Source organism: Metschnikowia bicuspidata (assembly GCF_001664035.1).
Source record: "Metschnikowia bicuspidata var. bicuspidata NRRL YB-4993 chromosome Unknown METBIscaffold_5, whole genome shotgun sequence".
Taxonomy (NCBI): Eukaryota; Fungi; Ascomycota; class Pichiomycetes; order Serinales; family Metschnikowiaceae; genus Metschnikowia; species Metschnikowia bicuspidata.
In genome coordinates this window covers 808,377-822,746 of record NW_017387735.1, presented here as the reverse complement: position 1 = coordinate 822,746, position 14,370 = coordinate 808,377, and the positions used below count along the sequence as shown (strand labels likewise).

Here is a 14,370-nt window from a genome sequence, read left to right as displayed (position 1 = left end):
CATAATCCTAGCGCGACCTGGATGAAATTGGCCGCGCTAGCCACCGTGCCCCCAAAGCAGCAATCTTGTATCTAGTGAGAAAGTCGCAACATGCGCATTTACATGCACACCCGTGCTCCACGAGCAGCTTGAGCCGCAAGCACTCTGGGCGTCCCCCAGCTTCAACGTCCACTGATTATACCCAACCAACATGAGCCTTCCTGCCATCATTTTCACCGATTGGGACGGCACCGTCACTCTTCAAGACTCAAATGATTACTTGACCGAAAACCTCGGCTTTGGCCGTCCTCGCAGATTGGAGATCAACGACGAAATCCTCAACGAGTCCAAGTCATTTAAGGACGGCTTCTCCGAAATGTTGAGCTCGATTCCCACGCCGTTTCCTGAATGCATTGAGTATCTTTTAAACAACATTCAGCTTGACCCCGGCTTCAAGGATTTCTACACCTGGTGTGAAAGTAAAGGCATTCCTGTGATCGTGGTGAGTAGTGGTATGACGCCTATTATCCACGCCTTGCTTCAGAGCTTGGTGGGGGAGGAAGCGGTGAAAAACATCCAGATCATTTCCAATGATGTCGACATTGATCCAGCCACAGGAAAGTGGAAGATTGTCTACAGAGACCCGGACACTGGCTTTGGCCACGACAAAAGCAGATCCATCAGAGAATACTTGAAAGCCAATGGTTACACTGCGGAAAACATGCCTCCGCTCTTCTATTGCGGTGATGGTGTTTCCGACTTGTCTGCGGCTAAAGAAACCAACCTTCTTTTCGCCAAACATGGCAAGGACTTGATCACGTATTGTAGGAGGGAGAACATCCCCTACACCGAATTCAATGATTTTGCAGACATATTCTCCAAAATCAGAAGCATTGTAGAGGGAGGGAAAAGGTACGAAGACTACATTGAAAACTAGGAACCTCCTGCGTGATGGATATAGAACGTCTGCTACAACAAAGCTGCCACGCTTCAATGAAGAAATCATCTCTTTCTTTGATGAAGCTACCATAGGTAAAAGTATTGGTATCTCAATAAAAATATATTCTGTCTCAATGAAGCAATCTCCCGTCTCGAAAGCAACACTCTCGTCATATACAGACCTCTATCCACTAGGATGCGAATTGAATGGAATAAATTAAAAGATGTACCTTGTAGAATGCTATATCGGGTAATCAACACAGAAAACGATTTGACCCGTCTACAGAAACAAACAAAAAACAGAGAAGCACAACTCGGTCCACCTGGGACTGATAGTAAGTGGGGCCCTACTCAAAAATCTTCGGGTCGCACTTACTAAGCTTCAATCTTTCTTTGCGTTTTTGCTTGCCACAAACAGAGTGAATGAGCTTTTCGTGCCTCAGCAAGCTGTCCAGCCGGTAAAATGCTCTCAGACAATTGGTCTTCTTACAGACGTAGACGTGGCTCAAGAAGTTGTCGGTGAGTGCCGTCACTTTTCCAGACGAGTTCTTCCTGAGCTTTTTATTGTTGTAGTCCTTCAAATGATGGTTACAAATGTGGCGACGGAGGAGCCACCTGTACCGGTAACCCAAGGCTGCAAACGCGCAACTCATGTCCGGACAGAAATTATCGTGCACAACTTTTTTTTCATCAAGATGCTTGGTGTACTCCTCAACTTCAGTGAACTTCTGGTCGCAGTGGGTACAAATCATGTCGCCAGAGACCTTAGGACTCAACGTGTACTTTGAAGTGTGCTTGTTCCAACGGTCTGTCGCAGACAAACAGGGAAGCGGGACTCTGAGTGCACCATTCATCTCCTGAGCGGTGGAGACATTGGCAGATGGGCCTACTCCCGTATTCACAGGCCATGGGTTGAGAATGAAGGACTCCGCTTGAGGCTTTGCAAACTCTGCCGCTTGTGTTACTCTTGGACTCGCCGAGAAGCTATGTGAGAATTTCTTGACCCGGGTGTCAAGGGATGAGCGAGCAGTTCTATGGCTGGAAGTCAAAGCATTTCTCAAGCCAATCGGCAAGTGAGCGGCTTGATCTGTGCCGTGCTCATGCGTGATGTCGGGTTTATTTTGTTCCTGGTCAAGGCGACATGGTGCAACATTTCCTGTGAAGACCCCGTCCACCATCTCGTTCAAATCAACATAACTTGAAGATTCTGCTTCTTGGCTAAAATACCTCCAACCAAATTGGTAGGGGTCAAGCTGGCTCAGTTCATAAGCCGGCAAGGGGTCATGATGAAATGCAATCTCGTGTGGGTGGCCAGTATTCAGTTTAGAGCCGATTCCAGATAATTGCTCTGGGCTGAAGTAGGCGCTGTGCAAGTGCTCCAAGCTAGACTCGGAGTCATATTTCACCAAAGGCGGTTTCTCCTCGCCCTCAGACCAGCTGGAAAGATCCGAAGGGGCGCTGCTCAAAACCTGCAACTCCAAGTCGTCAAGTCTATGCTGCAGCTTCATTTCTGGAGTGAACGTATTCAACCTTGCCAGCTGCTCAGGCATGAGAGGCGACATAAGCAGGGGCTTGACGTCACCAAGATTGTAAATTCGTGAAAGTGCAGAGTCGCTTTCATTTTCGTACGCACCGTGGTTGTCATATCCACTGACACCTGTGGCAGCATCCCATTGCAGATTGTATTGTGGGAAGTCCTGCTTGAATCCCCCACTGGTGAATCCCACAGGAGACTCTATGTATGGCAGCCTCAACTTCTGGGAGAACATTTCAAATCAAGCTAGAATTCAGTCGCCTCACTAGAAAGTATCTGCTCAGCAGAGGACTCGGGTTCTAGAAAAGGTGATGAAAGGAGAAATGAGAAAGAAGCAAAAGGGGTGCCCACAAGCTAGTAGAAAGAGATGAGAATGGTGAAGAAAAAGGGCTCCAACAGATGAAGGTATCGACATATTGCAGGTATTTATTGCCGCCTTCTTCATGGGCACGAATCAGGCATGGCAATGTATCAGGGCCGAGCCAGCGTGCAGGCTGCATATCCAAAAAAATCATATGATATATAGCGACCAGAAAATAGAATGTGGGTCGCTTGTTTTCTTTTTCGCTTATCGATCCCGTCGAAGGGGCTGGCTCGACCCCGACGATGTGAGGCAGTGACACTTGTCTCTAGAACCTGCCATAATGGTTATTGTTCAGGCGATAGAGAATGGTGCCTCGCCGAAGTCTCAAAAACGAGGGCTACAAACTTGTTCTTGCAGTGCAGTGCAGTTGATCGTGGTCATTCTAGGTGACCAAACCTTTGCGTAAAGATAGTGCGTGTAAACAAGTATGTGAAGCAAAAGCAATACCCGCGCTGCAGATCCTGTGTGATCTTCCGGGTGTGTACGCAATTCTCGGCATCGCCTTCGGGACAAGTACAGGTTACGTTCGGGTGCTGGATGCACGGGCCAGAGCCAGAAAGCCAGATCCGTTTCACGTTGAGAACATCAAAGCGGGGTGAATATGCTTGGATGCTTCCATGTACGGGGAAACATAGACAGCACACATTCGGGTGTCAGGGCTGGGTGCTCTTTGTGAGCTGTAGTGCTCGCGTTTCTAGGGTAATACGATTGATTTTGAGATTGTACACGACGCTTGCTTGGGTGATGAACAGTGTCAGGGTTTCTTATCAAGGAATGGCGATAATAAGCTTACGGATATACTGCCTAACTCGCTCAACTGAAGGGGGTCCAATATCGAATCGGGCAGGCTTGGCACGAGATAGTCTAATCTCGAACTGCCGGGGTTTTTGTTCCTGCACAGCCAGCCCTCTGTATCCCTCACCGAATGTCTACTCGGACCTGACGGAGGGACAGTCATAGTAGTACTGAATTTGGGAGCATGAGGGTTGCAAGATTTCAATACGTCCAGCCAGAGTTGTTTTTCCAACCTGTACTGAACACTTTGGGTAGCAAATGCGAATTGGGGAGTTTCTGCGGGGCCTCAAACTATATACGACAAAGGGCGAACTACCTGGGCCTGCGATCCTTCCGAGGGCACGCGGACTCACATGCCACCAATTTTAAAAAAGAAAACGGAAACTGACGACCTTAATTCGGTGTGGTGTGACCCCTCCTCTAATAAAGCCACGGCATAACACAATTAAGATTTAATATGATCGGCTGTCCGAGATTCCGCTCCCCGATGTTCATGCCAATTAGAAGAAGCAAATCGGCAATTCCGGCTGCTTGTTCTAGAAAATTGGGCCTGGCACATTTTCCGCCCTATCTCGGTGTATAACTATGCATTCTCGCGACTAACGCAGGCCACGTCGAAAGATGTCGGGCAAACTTCTCCGGATATCTTCCATAATACAATTCCTGATTCGCATACTTCCCGAACGATGTGAGTTTCAGCTCAATTTAGGGATCTCCATCCTGATGCCATTCAATTTGGAAAGCCCTCGCCGCTCTTTGGTATAGGGTTTGCGGGTACAGGATCTACTTTTCAGAACTTTAATTCACCTCATCATAAAGATAGCTTGCCTTGGCAAATTTTCCGCGCCATCTGCTGCTACAACACGTGCCCTCTTATTTCAAATATTTGAAAGCAGGAACTGTGGAGATAGCCTGCTGCTAAAGGACCGCACAACTGAGCTCAAGATATAATATCGAGCAAAGAAATTTGCGCTTCTGCAGCGTCATATGTCGCAGATACAGATCTGAGCAGTATGCACGCCAGGGATATGCTAAAACAATTGTGCATATTTGAAGTCCAATATATTCAAGGAAGACTGCGCACAATATCTTGGTCCAGTCATATGTGCACGATCACTATATCGGGCACAATCTGAAGGCTCAGCACACACTTCAGCTGGGAGCGAATACGTCGAACGGAAAGTATAAAGGGGCAATTTCCCCATTTCATTTCAAGTTTTTTGTTCAATTCTAAGAAACAACTCATTCTGTGACGCTACAACTTTTTTTGCCTGAATACTGGATATTCCATTGCGAACGAGTTTAATATCAGGAACGCTTCTCCCATTGGAGATAGCTCTACAATTAGCAAGGAGCAATCATTTAAAATCCTCTCCCAAAAACAAAGGCTCCGACCCTACTTTGAAATCCACAAAAGATAAGCTGCTAGTTCGGAGAAAATTGTAAACGTCGTATGAACAGAATATATGTAGGTGTGCATGTAGGCTTTGGTTGTTTTTTTTTTTTTTCTTGATGAGAAAGACATTGAATATCGGACATGAGTATCCCAAATAGGCAAGAAATCATTTTGAGGCATTTTTATCTGCTTAGTGCATTCTGCACGTGACACTACGTAATGCTTTCCCAACCAGGTCGTCTTCTTTGAACAAATTTGAAGGTCGGGCAGAATGACGTCCCTTCTAACTTGAAACGTAAAAAGGTCAGTCACATATCTACTTGATGTTTGTGGCTGCTGGTGTTTGTTTAATAAGTCTCCCAAAGTGTGTTGATTGGTTTCACCACACTTGTCAACAGAGCAAAACATGGCTAAAACTTAAAGTCGGCTTATAGCATTAGGCCGCCGACTGGTTCACTTGTTCATTTATTCTTTTCATGTCCATCGCAGCTGGCTGGAATGATTGTGGCCAGACCAAACAATCAGAGATTGTTTGTGGAATATCAGCCTTCGACAATCAAATCAGGCGACGCCTTCCACATACCCCTGAGTAAAGAAGCAAATTAGTTGGATCCCAAAATGGCAGTACACTGATTGGATATCAAAAAATGCATCGCTTCTTTTTGCTTCGGCTGGAAATCAAATTCGACGCCACATCTTGACGGGACTCATCCGTTCGATGAAATTTCTACGTGGACTGATCATTTTAAATCTTTCCCAGTGCAGGTTCTCAAGTAATGCATTACCCCTTCAATACGTATACATCGGAGAAGCTTGGTATTCAGGACTGATTTGAAAACAATCTGCAAGAGCTACAGAGATGAGCTGGGGATTCCCAAACAGGGCGCGTGAACTCAACAAGTCTTCAGTAGGCGGTTTGACTTCGTCAATCGCAAACATCATGTTAATCGTCAAAGAACGGGGAATCTGGATCATGCAGTATAGAACAGCATATTGTTGATTAGATTAAGGAAAGAAACTCTATGGTATTTCCCCAATATTTTGAAATTTGGAGTGGAAAAATTGTGGCGAGTGCGAAAAAACTGCGGAGATAACAAATATCTCTTGGGTTATAATGTGTCACCTTCAAACAAATCATCTTCAAAACTTAGGTTTGGTATTTCTGGATGAGATCTTTATTTCAAAAAAGGAAATACCCAACGCTGCTAGGTTAGACCCATCTTCTGAATCATTTTACTTTCCTTATTGAAAGAGACCAAATTGCTTTCTTCAATGAACGATGCATGTATTCGATAGATGCCCATTCCGTGATGCCAGAAAAAGTTTTTAGTGCCGATATTTTGACCTCCCTGTGTAAGAATTTCGCCACCTCAGTGACTTTCATCAAGCTTTGTTACGAAATTATATTCCGCATGCACCATGAATCACGCAAGCTGTCTGGTATTTTCTATCAGAGACTCTCACTCACACATTCGGCGTCATGAAGCGATAGCATGCGGTATTCTGATTCCAGTGCCCCTTACAAAACTAGATAATATTTCGAATATCATCTCATTCTCACACTCTGCCATACCAAAATACTGTGAAAGAAGTTCCATATGATTTCCACACAAATCCATAGGTTCTCATACATTACGCAATAATCAAAGCATAAGCTGTAGCGATGTCCCTTAATCAAGATGTGGCACGAAGTTGTTGGACTCGGTATAAAGCAATACATTCAATGCACGAGTAGAAATGTGTCTCAAAGATGGATAATCAGTTAGTACGTAATCTGTTTCACATTCTTGCGAGCTTTTTCTTTGGTAGATTCATCTGATTAAAGGGGCAAAGCTATATAAGTAATATATATATAAAAAACCTTCAAACAGCTCCCAGCTACGTACCAAGTGTCTTAGCTCGGCCCGTCCCCTTCCGCTAGTCACGGCCTGGACGGTCCTCATGGCACGTATCTGTTTACGTATTGGATATTACGTCATCGACTCCTAGGATAGGTCTCCTGTAGTAGTCGCTTCAACTCAAATGGTTGTAGCGGACTTAAGGAGCCCACTTCCTGCGACTCGCCACGCCTTCTGGTGTAAACCTTGAAAATCGTGGCGACGAATCAATTTAATTTTGTTAAGTTCTCCAATGAGTTGTCTGCTGGGGCCAACATGAGCTACCCCGCAAAGATAAATAGATTTCTACAACTCAAGCAAAGAAGGAGGTACATGACAGGTGGTATAAGTCTATTGATTGAGAATCAAAACCGCAAATGTAACATCACACACAAACAATTCAAGATGTTCGTCACACGAATTACCCCAGAGAATTGAAGAAGATAATGAAAACAGAAAAATTCATGGCTGTATGACGATATATTTATGATTTTAGCGTGCACCCTCAAATTGAGAATCTCGCATAAGTCTTGCTTGAAAATAGGAGCCGCCCTCCAAACCCCATATTGCGGTCACGTGCGCGGCACTGTCCTGTCGCCGCCTTTCCTCGACCCTGAAGACGAAGCCTCAATTTCTCAAACCATTGCAAAAGTAATTGGCATTTTAAATCGCAATCATCTCGGGTGTAAAGAGATCTTTCAAGCAAGAAAATTTTATTGTTTTCTTGAAGCAAAACTGGCTGCACATTATTGGTTACACTCGTTGTGAACGCGTCGTGAATTGTCTGTTGTTAGCTCTGATACACTAGCAGCACTTCAAGAGACACAAGATTTTGGCACTGGCCGTCCGAACAATACAACTCCAGGGACAGATCCATTGATCCAACCGCTCTTGAGTTTTCAGGGGATTCATTCGATGCCCCCGCACAACATTCTCAGAAAGCTTCACTTGACTAGACACCATCATAGTAGCAATAACACCAACACTGCTCCAAACAACCCCAATCCCGAAATACCCGTCAATTCTTTGGGAAATTTTGACTCCATGAACCACAGCGCACCCCAAGTCTCCGAGCCACAATTGGGACACCAGTTCCAGGCCTCGCAGCAACAATATGTGCCTTACCAGGCCCAAACAGATCACGAAAATGGTGCTCAGGCACATCAGTTCCAGGTACAAGAGACCGTTCATCCATCCGTCCAACAATCTGTGCAACAGCCTGTTCAGCAGCCTATTCAGCCATCTACTCAGCCCCAGCAAAGTGATGTCCCACAAGAAATTAAGAAGCGGGCCGACGAGGACGCGATCAGCCGTTCTCTCTTGCCAGAAAGATCAACTGTCTCCAAAGGAAAGTACTCGCTCCAAGACTTTCACATCATGCGGACTCTAGGAACTGGGTCGTTTGGTAGGGTTCACTTGGTGCGCTCTGTTCACAATGGGCGCTACTATGCCATCAAAGTATTGAAAAAACAGCAGGTGGTCAAGATGAAACAAGTTGAGCACACGAACGATGAGAGGCGCATGTTGAAATTGGTTGAGCACCCTTTTTTGATCCGCATGTGGGGCACATTTCAGGATGCGAAAAGCTTGTTCATGGTGATGGACTACATTGAAGGCGGTGAGCTTTTCTCTTTGTTGAGAAAGTCTCAAAGGTTTCCCAACCCGGTTGCCAAATTCTATGCAGCAGAAGTCACGTTGGCTTTGGAGTACTTGCATTCTCACGACATCATCTATCGTGACTTGAAGCCCGAAAACATCTTGTTGGATAGAAACGGACACATCAAAATCACAGACTTCGGATTTGCAAAGGAAGTATCCACAGTGACGTGGACTTTGTGTGGTACTCCGGACTATATTGCGCCTGAGGTCATCACTTCTAAGCCGTACAACAAGTCCGTTGACTGGTGGTCTTTGGGAGTGTTGATCTTTGAGATGTTGGCAGGCTTCACTCCATTTTATGAAAACACCCCCATGAAAACCTACGAGAAGATCTTATCAGGAAAGGTCTCCTTCCCCAGCTTCTTCAACGAGGATGTCGTGCACTTGTTGAGGCAATTGATAACGGCAGATTTGTCCTCCAGGTTGGGAAACTTGTTGAATGGTCCAGCAGACATTCGCAACCACCCTTGGTTTAACGAGGTCGTGTGGGAAAAGCTTTTGGTCAAGGACATTGAAACTCCTTACGAGCCTCCTATCACTGCCGGAGTGGGTGACTCTTCTCTTTTCGACCACTACCCCGAAGAGAAATTAGACTACGGATGTGGTGGTGAAGACCCCTTCGGCCACTTATTCCAAGAATTTTAGAATATTGTTGAACGAGACCGTCATCACGGAGGAAGACGCACATTTCTTTAAAAACTTTTTGCCGAACCAACTCTTAGACAATCCATACTCCGTTTCCTATTCAAAACCCGTAACTAATGTACATATTTGCGTGACGTGCGAGAATATGGGCACACTGTCATATCAATTGAAATCTGAACCCAAGCCATACACTTGGCCTCAGGGCTTCCGCTTCGGGACTGGACTTTCAGAATTCCCAAGCGTCGTGCTGTTAAGACTTTGCTTTCATTTCAACTTCCTCGGGGATCACGTTCTAAAAACCCTCTTACATTCCAAGCACACATAAAACAAAATCATCGAAGTGTCTTTCCGCTTCTGCTGGGACTGAAAAAACACACATTCATGATTGCCGCAATGCGGACAAAGCTTGTCAGATCTGGGCAACGTTGGGTCAGAGCCAATGTCCTGAACAACACCTGCAGTCTCACCTATATTGGTGATCAACTCGTGACGATAGACCTTGGCGTTTTCTGCCAACTCAGTGTAGTCACAGTTCCTGCAGGAGTATAGAAGTCTGGCATTATCCTTGTCTTCTCTTGGATACAACATGTTGTTGCATTCTGCACAGAAACGAAAGGAAGCCATGGTGTTGTGCCAAGTCAGTTCATGTGAGGAATCCAGTCTTTATGGATGTGTTGGTGTGCGCACGACCATCTAATTTGGATTTGGCAACGGCCCCACCGTGGAGGGCTGTCAACTCAAAACTTCCTCGTGGCCGGGCTCCTCCAGGTATTTAGTAGAAGACCCAATATATTTCCTGAATAAATGTTCAGTTGACGACTATGACCCCGGTCTGCCAGAGGCATATACACCCGTACATCCAAACGATTGCGAGGTCGAGGAAATTATGTCAAGAGAAAAAATCTGAAAAAGACAGGAAAAATTTTACGATTCTAAATCTTTACCACAGCATGTTGCGTCAGATCGCCAGACCAGCCTCCAGAGCATTCGCCAGAACCAGCACCCGCTTTTCCGTGCGGTTCAACTCAGCTGCCGCTGAAGCCACCAGTGCTCCAGTGGACCCCAAGATCAGCCAGATCGTTGATCAAATCTCTACTTTGACATTGTTAGAGACATCCTCTTTGGTTTCGGAATTGAAGACCAGATTGAACATTTCTGACATTGCTCTTCCATCTGCCGGCACTGCTGCCCCTGCCCCTGCTGCCCCAGTTGAGGAGGAAGTCAAGGAGGTTGTGGAGGAGCAGACCATCTTTTCCATCAAGTTGGAGTCCTTCGACGCCAAGGCTAAGCCTAAAATTATCAAGGAGGTTAAGGGATTGTTGGGCTTGTCGTTGGTGGAGTCTAAGAAATTCGTGGAGGCTGCTCCAAAGGTGTTGAAAGAAAACGTCGCCAAGGAAGACGCCGACAAAATCAAGGCAACCTTGGAAGGTTTGGGTGCCAAGGTTGTTTTGGAGTAAGCTCCGTCTATACATTTATACAACTTGTACATATAGGAATTCAGAATGTCACTGTAGATTTTTTGTCTCAGTGAGTAGCACTTGCTGTGCGTGCTTCGAGCAACGCCGTTTGAGAAGCTTCCAATCCATTCATACATGGACCGTATCCTTGACCATACACTCACAAGATGTGGGCCGCGACTCCATGAGCAGATTTCATTTTCCCAAATATAGCAAAATTAGTGCAGGCCCAGGTTGTGTCTTGTTTTTGCATGTCGTCGCATGCCTCCGCCAACCCAACGCGCTCATTCGTTGACTGGTCTCCGGCATTCCTCTTTCGACCGAGACAGATTTCTACAACGAAAAATTAAAGATGATCTGTAGAACTTGTTATAATTTAGACTTCATGTTAGCATTTGGGCTACATAACCTTGATGGTCCCATTGCTTGCTACCCGAGATTGTTTGGTTAATTTCGGAGGACTCATACATACGGTGCCCATAGTTGGCTTCCCTCGCGCACTGAGCGCTCATACCCTCGTACCTGTTCATCTCACTTTCCCTTATTAGTCTAACAACCTTCTGCCGCCAAATCATGAAATTTGAAGCGGGATTTTCAGCAGCAGCTCTTCGGAACTCCATCCTTTTGATCCCATCAGTCTCCATTGCCAATATCCCACAGTTGGCACTGGACCTCTTACTACATTCACTCGAATTCAAGAAGGTTGCCACGCTTTCTGACGATTACTTGTACCCTTTTGTGTCCCCAGTCGACCATGCTTCAACATCTCAACCCCCAGGAGGTGTGTCCTTTGGGCTTGAGGTCTTTTTTTGCAAAGGCCAAAATTTAACTTTGATTCAGCAGCGTGCACCTCTTATGCCGGGGTTTCCTGCTAGACATGTTGCCGAAGTAATTGTGCCCTTTGTTGAGGCTAGTCAATTTAAGCATGTAGTGGTTTTGCATCTGTTGGACGCTGGTTTGGCAAGGGGAGTATTGCCTGGAGATGTTCTGATTTTCACCTCCGAAGATGTTTTAACAGAGTCTTTCAGCTCACTCAGCATTTCAAAAACGGCAACAGATCCAACAGCTGTCATAGCACAAGATACTTCGCCTTACGCCAAAGCCCTCGTCGATATTATTTCCAAATACTCGACCCTCAGCTTGATTGTGATTTATGCTTATGAGGGCGATAATCTCTACGATGCCCAAGTTATGGGCAGAAAATCTGCCGATTTCTTACTGTTGAGGGTAGAAGAATGGAGAAGCCCAGTGAGTTGGTATGGGGTCTATGGTGATAAGCCTGTTCCTCTGGCTATGGAGGAAGGCATGTATGGTTGAAAACGTGTGGACAATTTGTGCACGCTTTGTTCACAACAGGTCATGGTTCAATTAATCATCTTTTCACGCCTAATTCTTAGTTGATACATCTAATTTCACTTCAGGTAATTGAAAGATATCTACTGATGTACTGCAGTATTTTTGGGATTGTCTCCGTGCATCTGCAGCATGAGTTTATGTCAGCATTGCAACAAAGATCGGCATCAAGCTCAAAGAATCATCACTCTTGTTTGGCGCTGGTGCTCAAAAGGATTTGAACTATCGCGGCTCCTGCTCTTCAGATTTGGTGAAGAAAGACTTGGCTGCCTAAAAAGAAAGAAGATAGTTCAAGCTGTGGTCAAAATTTGCCTATATGAGATAAGTTGTGGTATTTTCTTGGTATTAATAGGAAGAAACTGCTGCAAGTGCACCTATGAGTGGAGTTGTGTTGCCCAGCTAAATAATCCCTGAAGTATCAATCCTGAGGGGTTTGAAGGTGTGAATCTGCATCAGACGATAAACAATCGAGTATCGTCGATATTAATATTAAATTGATAGGCTTCCCGGTTACATCCCTCATCTCCATGGAACTCAACACGATAGCTTTGACAATAATGTAGCCTGCAAATGCAGTTATGAACGTTTCTAGCTCAGAGACAGCCACATAGGCCCTCGCCTACCAATTTGGTCAAGTTCGGAAACTAGATGAATTATGTCATTTCCTTTTCATGTCGGCTTATTGATATAAACTTTATCAAGCAGTTCAGAATCAAAATTCTTTTTAGTCCCCCACTCTATAGAAGTACAAGACTCATCAAACCGTAGTTTCTTCTTCTTGATCTTCATGGCAGGAACGAAGTTTGGGAGTGCAGCATGAACACGCGAAAGCCATTCTGAAATCTCCATCTCTAATTTAAGCGCCATCACTGAAGATAAAAAAATCAGCGCCACTACAGCTTTAGCCATTAAGAAATGAACCGGACTATATGTAGAGTCGCAAAATATGAGAGCAAAATTGATTCAATCAATAAACCTTAGTGGGCGATATGAAATGAAGCTTTTGATGGAAATAATGTTTTAGAATCTATGAGCTGTTAGTAATGGCTTTACCTGATCAGCTCGACTAATATGAAAGAACAAACTAAAAGTGAGATGGTAAGAATACACTTCTGGGGACTTCATCTCTTTCAGCCGCATTTCTGGTTGTGCGACGCGAAATATTTTCTAACAATGAATTTTTAAGTCTTTCACAGTTTCGAAGGCGCTCGATTTCAATCGAAAAGATGTGAGTTCTTTTAAAAAAAACATCAATCTCTGACCTAACCCAGAAATTCTCAAAAGCGGAAGTGACGGCAAACCGCACGCGATCGCTTCCGGTGACACCGCAGTTGCTTTGATGGATCCAGGAAGATAAGATATATACCAACAACATGCTAGCGTTTGTTTGACGCTCTTCAAAACAAGCAAGAGAAAATAAATCATCTCTCCTTCTTTGTCGATTTTCTGTCGTTGATCAGAAATTTACATTTCATACACTGCATTTTACCTCGTTGTCGATTAGATGTCTGAGTTTTCCGAATCATACTGCATAGGAAACACGGCTCAAAGTGAGTTTAAAATATCAACTATGATTAAGGTGTTAAACAGTAATCTTGAGGATGCAGTGTAATTACTCGATAATCAATTATTTGTCAGCTTTTGCCTGTTGATAGGCTGCAAGGTATTTGACCGAAATTCATGCATGCAACCGAAGGACTAAATCTCTGACAATACAAGGTATGATCGATCTAAAGTTCCATACCGCGGAGCTCTTGTCTTACGATTCACTCAACACAATCCATTGAACCTCATCAAAATACATCGATAATCCTAGTTTGTATATGCCCTTTGTGAAAATCCTGCATCATGCTTGGCCCCGATAACACTATAGAAAACATTTGGCAGTGGAAACGTCACTCCGAATGTCCCAATGTTCTCTTCTTCCGAGTGGCTGGTGCAAATATGAAAATTGATTACTGCTCGAGCACCTGACCCATGTTGGACAAAAGATTGGAGGATCAGTCATGAAATAATATCTCAGACACCAACGCAAATGTAGGACATAATCCTTGCGATAAACTGGGTATAAATATTGAGCTTCTACATATCTTTGTCAACGCGCTTTTCTCGCATTCAGTTTTTTCTAATCAACTGGGAATAGTTCCCTCAGTCTTTCTCGGCACGATACATACATGCATGCTCATTAAATCAGGCACCCGAAAATGCGACGGACGCAAACAAAAGGTGCAAGTATATTCGATCGCTCCGCCAGATACCATGTTTCAAGGACACATCTGTAAGTTGGGTCTTTAATTTTGCTATTCTGTTTGGTGGGTTATCCTCCACGAAGAAAATATACAAATAAAATACGGTATATGCAGCTTCATAGA

The 14,370-nt window shown here is 44.7% G+C and overlaps 7 protein-coding genes across 7 annotated transcripts; 5 read left to right on the top strand and 2 right to left on the bottom strand.

The window, feature by feature from the left end:
* Positions 1 to 190: 190 nt before the first annotated feature.
* Positions 191 to 916, top strand: METBIDRAFT_79365 (putative phosphoric monoester hydrolase; the record flags this gene model as incomplete). The annotated part of the gene is made up of 1 exon (XM_018859049.1): positions 191 to 916. One exon carries the CDS (start codon positions 191 to 193, stop codon positions 914 to 916), a length of 726 nt encoding a protein of 241 aa, XP_018710586.1.
* Positions 917 to 1,087: 171 nt separating this feature from the next.
* On the bottom strand, positions 1,088 to 2,574 carry RME1 (Rme1p). The gene is made up of 2 exons (XM_018855053.1): positions 2,481 to 2,574; positions 1,088 to 2,179 (listed from the first exon to the last, which is right to left on the bottom strand). The coding sequence occupies exon 2, from the start codon at positions 2,094 to 2,096 to the stop codon at positions 1,266 to 1,268; it is 831 nt and encodes a 276-aa protein (XP_018710585.1). The 5' UTR covers positions 2,097 to 2,179; positions 2,481 to 2,574; the 3' UTR covers positions 1,088 to 1,265.
* A 5,225-nt stretch (positions 2,575 to 7,799) lies between these two features.
* On the top strand, positions 7,800 to 9,188 carry TPK2 (cAMP-dependent protein kinase catalytic subunit; the record flags this gene model as incomplete). The annotated part of the gene is made up of 2 exons (XM_018859048.1): positions 7,800 to 8,000; positions 8,052 to 9,188. The coding sequence occupies 2 exons, from the start codon at positions 7,800 to 7,802 to the stop codon at positions 9,186 to 9,188; spliced, it is 1,338 nt and encodes a 445-aa protein (XP_018710584.1).
* Positions 9,189 to 9,473: 285 nt separating this feature from the next.
* On the bottom strand, positions 9,474 to 9,812 carry METBIDRAFT_45303 (DNA-directed RNA polymerase II core subunit; the record flags this gene model as incomplete). Its single annotated transcript, XM_018857905.1, has 1 exon — positions 9,474 to 9,812. One exon carries the CDS (start codon positions 9,810 to 9,812, stop codon positions 9,474 to 9,476), a length of 339 nt encoding a protein of 112 aa, XP_018710583.1.
* Positions 9,813 to 10,138: 326 nt separating this feature from the next.
* On the top strand, positions 10,139 to 10,645 carry METBIDRAFT_79362 (mitochondrial 54S ribosomal protein bL12m; the record flags this gene model as incomplete). Its single annotated transcript, XM_018859047.1, has 1 exon — positions 10,139 to 10,645. One exon carries the CDS (start codon positions 10,139 to 10,141, stop codon positions 10,643 to 10,645), a length of 507 nt encoding a protein of 168 aa, XP_018710582.1.
* A 184-nt stretch (positions 10,646 to 10,829) lies between these two features.
* On the top strand, positions 10,830 to 11,962 carry METBIDRAFT_79361 (uncharacterized protein; the record flags this gene model as incomplete). Its single annotated transcript, XM_018859046.1, has 2 exons — positions 10,830 to 10,833; positions 11,250 to 11,962. The coding sequence occupies 2 exons, from the start codon at positions 10,830 to 10,832 to the stop codon at positions 11,960 to 11,962; spliced, it is 717 nt and encodes a 238-aa protein (XP_018710581.1).
* An 84-nt stretch (positions 11,963 to 12,046) lies between these two features.
* On the top strand, positions 12,047 to 12,540 carry METBIDRAFT_212073 (uncharacterized protein). Its single transcript, XM_018855052.1, has one exon. The coding sequence runs from the start codon at positions 12,131 to 12,133 to the stop codon at positions 12,410 to 12,412; it is 282 nt and encodes a 93-aa protein (XP_018710580.1). The 5' UTR covers positions 12,047 to 12,130; the 3' UTR covers positions 12,413 to 12,540.
* Positions 12,541 to 14,370: the final 1,830 nt, after the last annotated feature.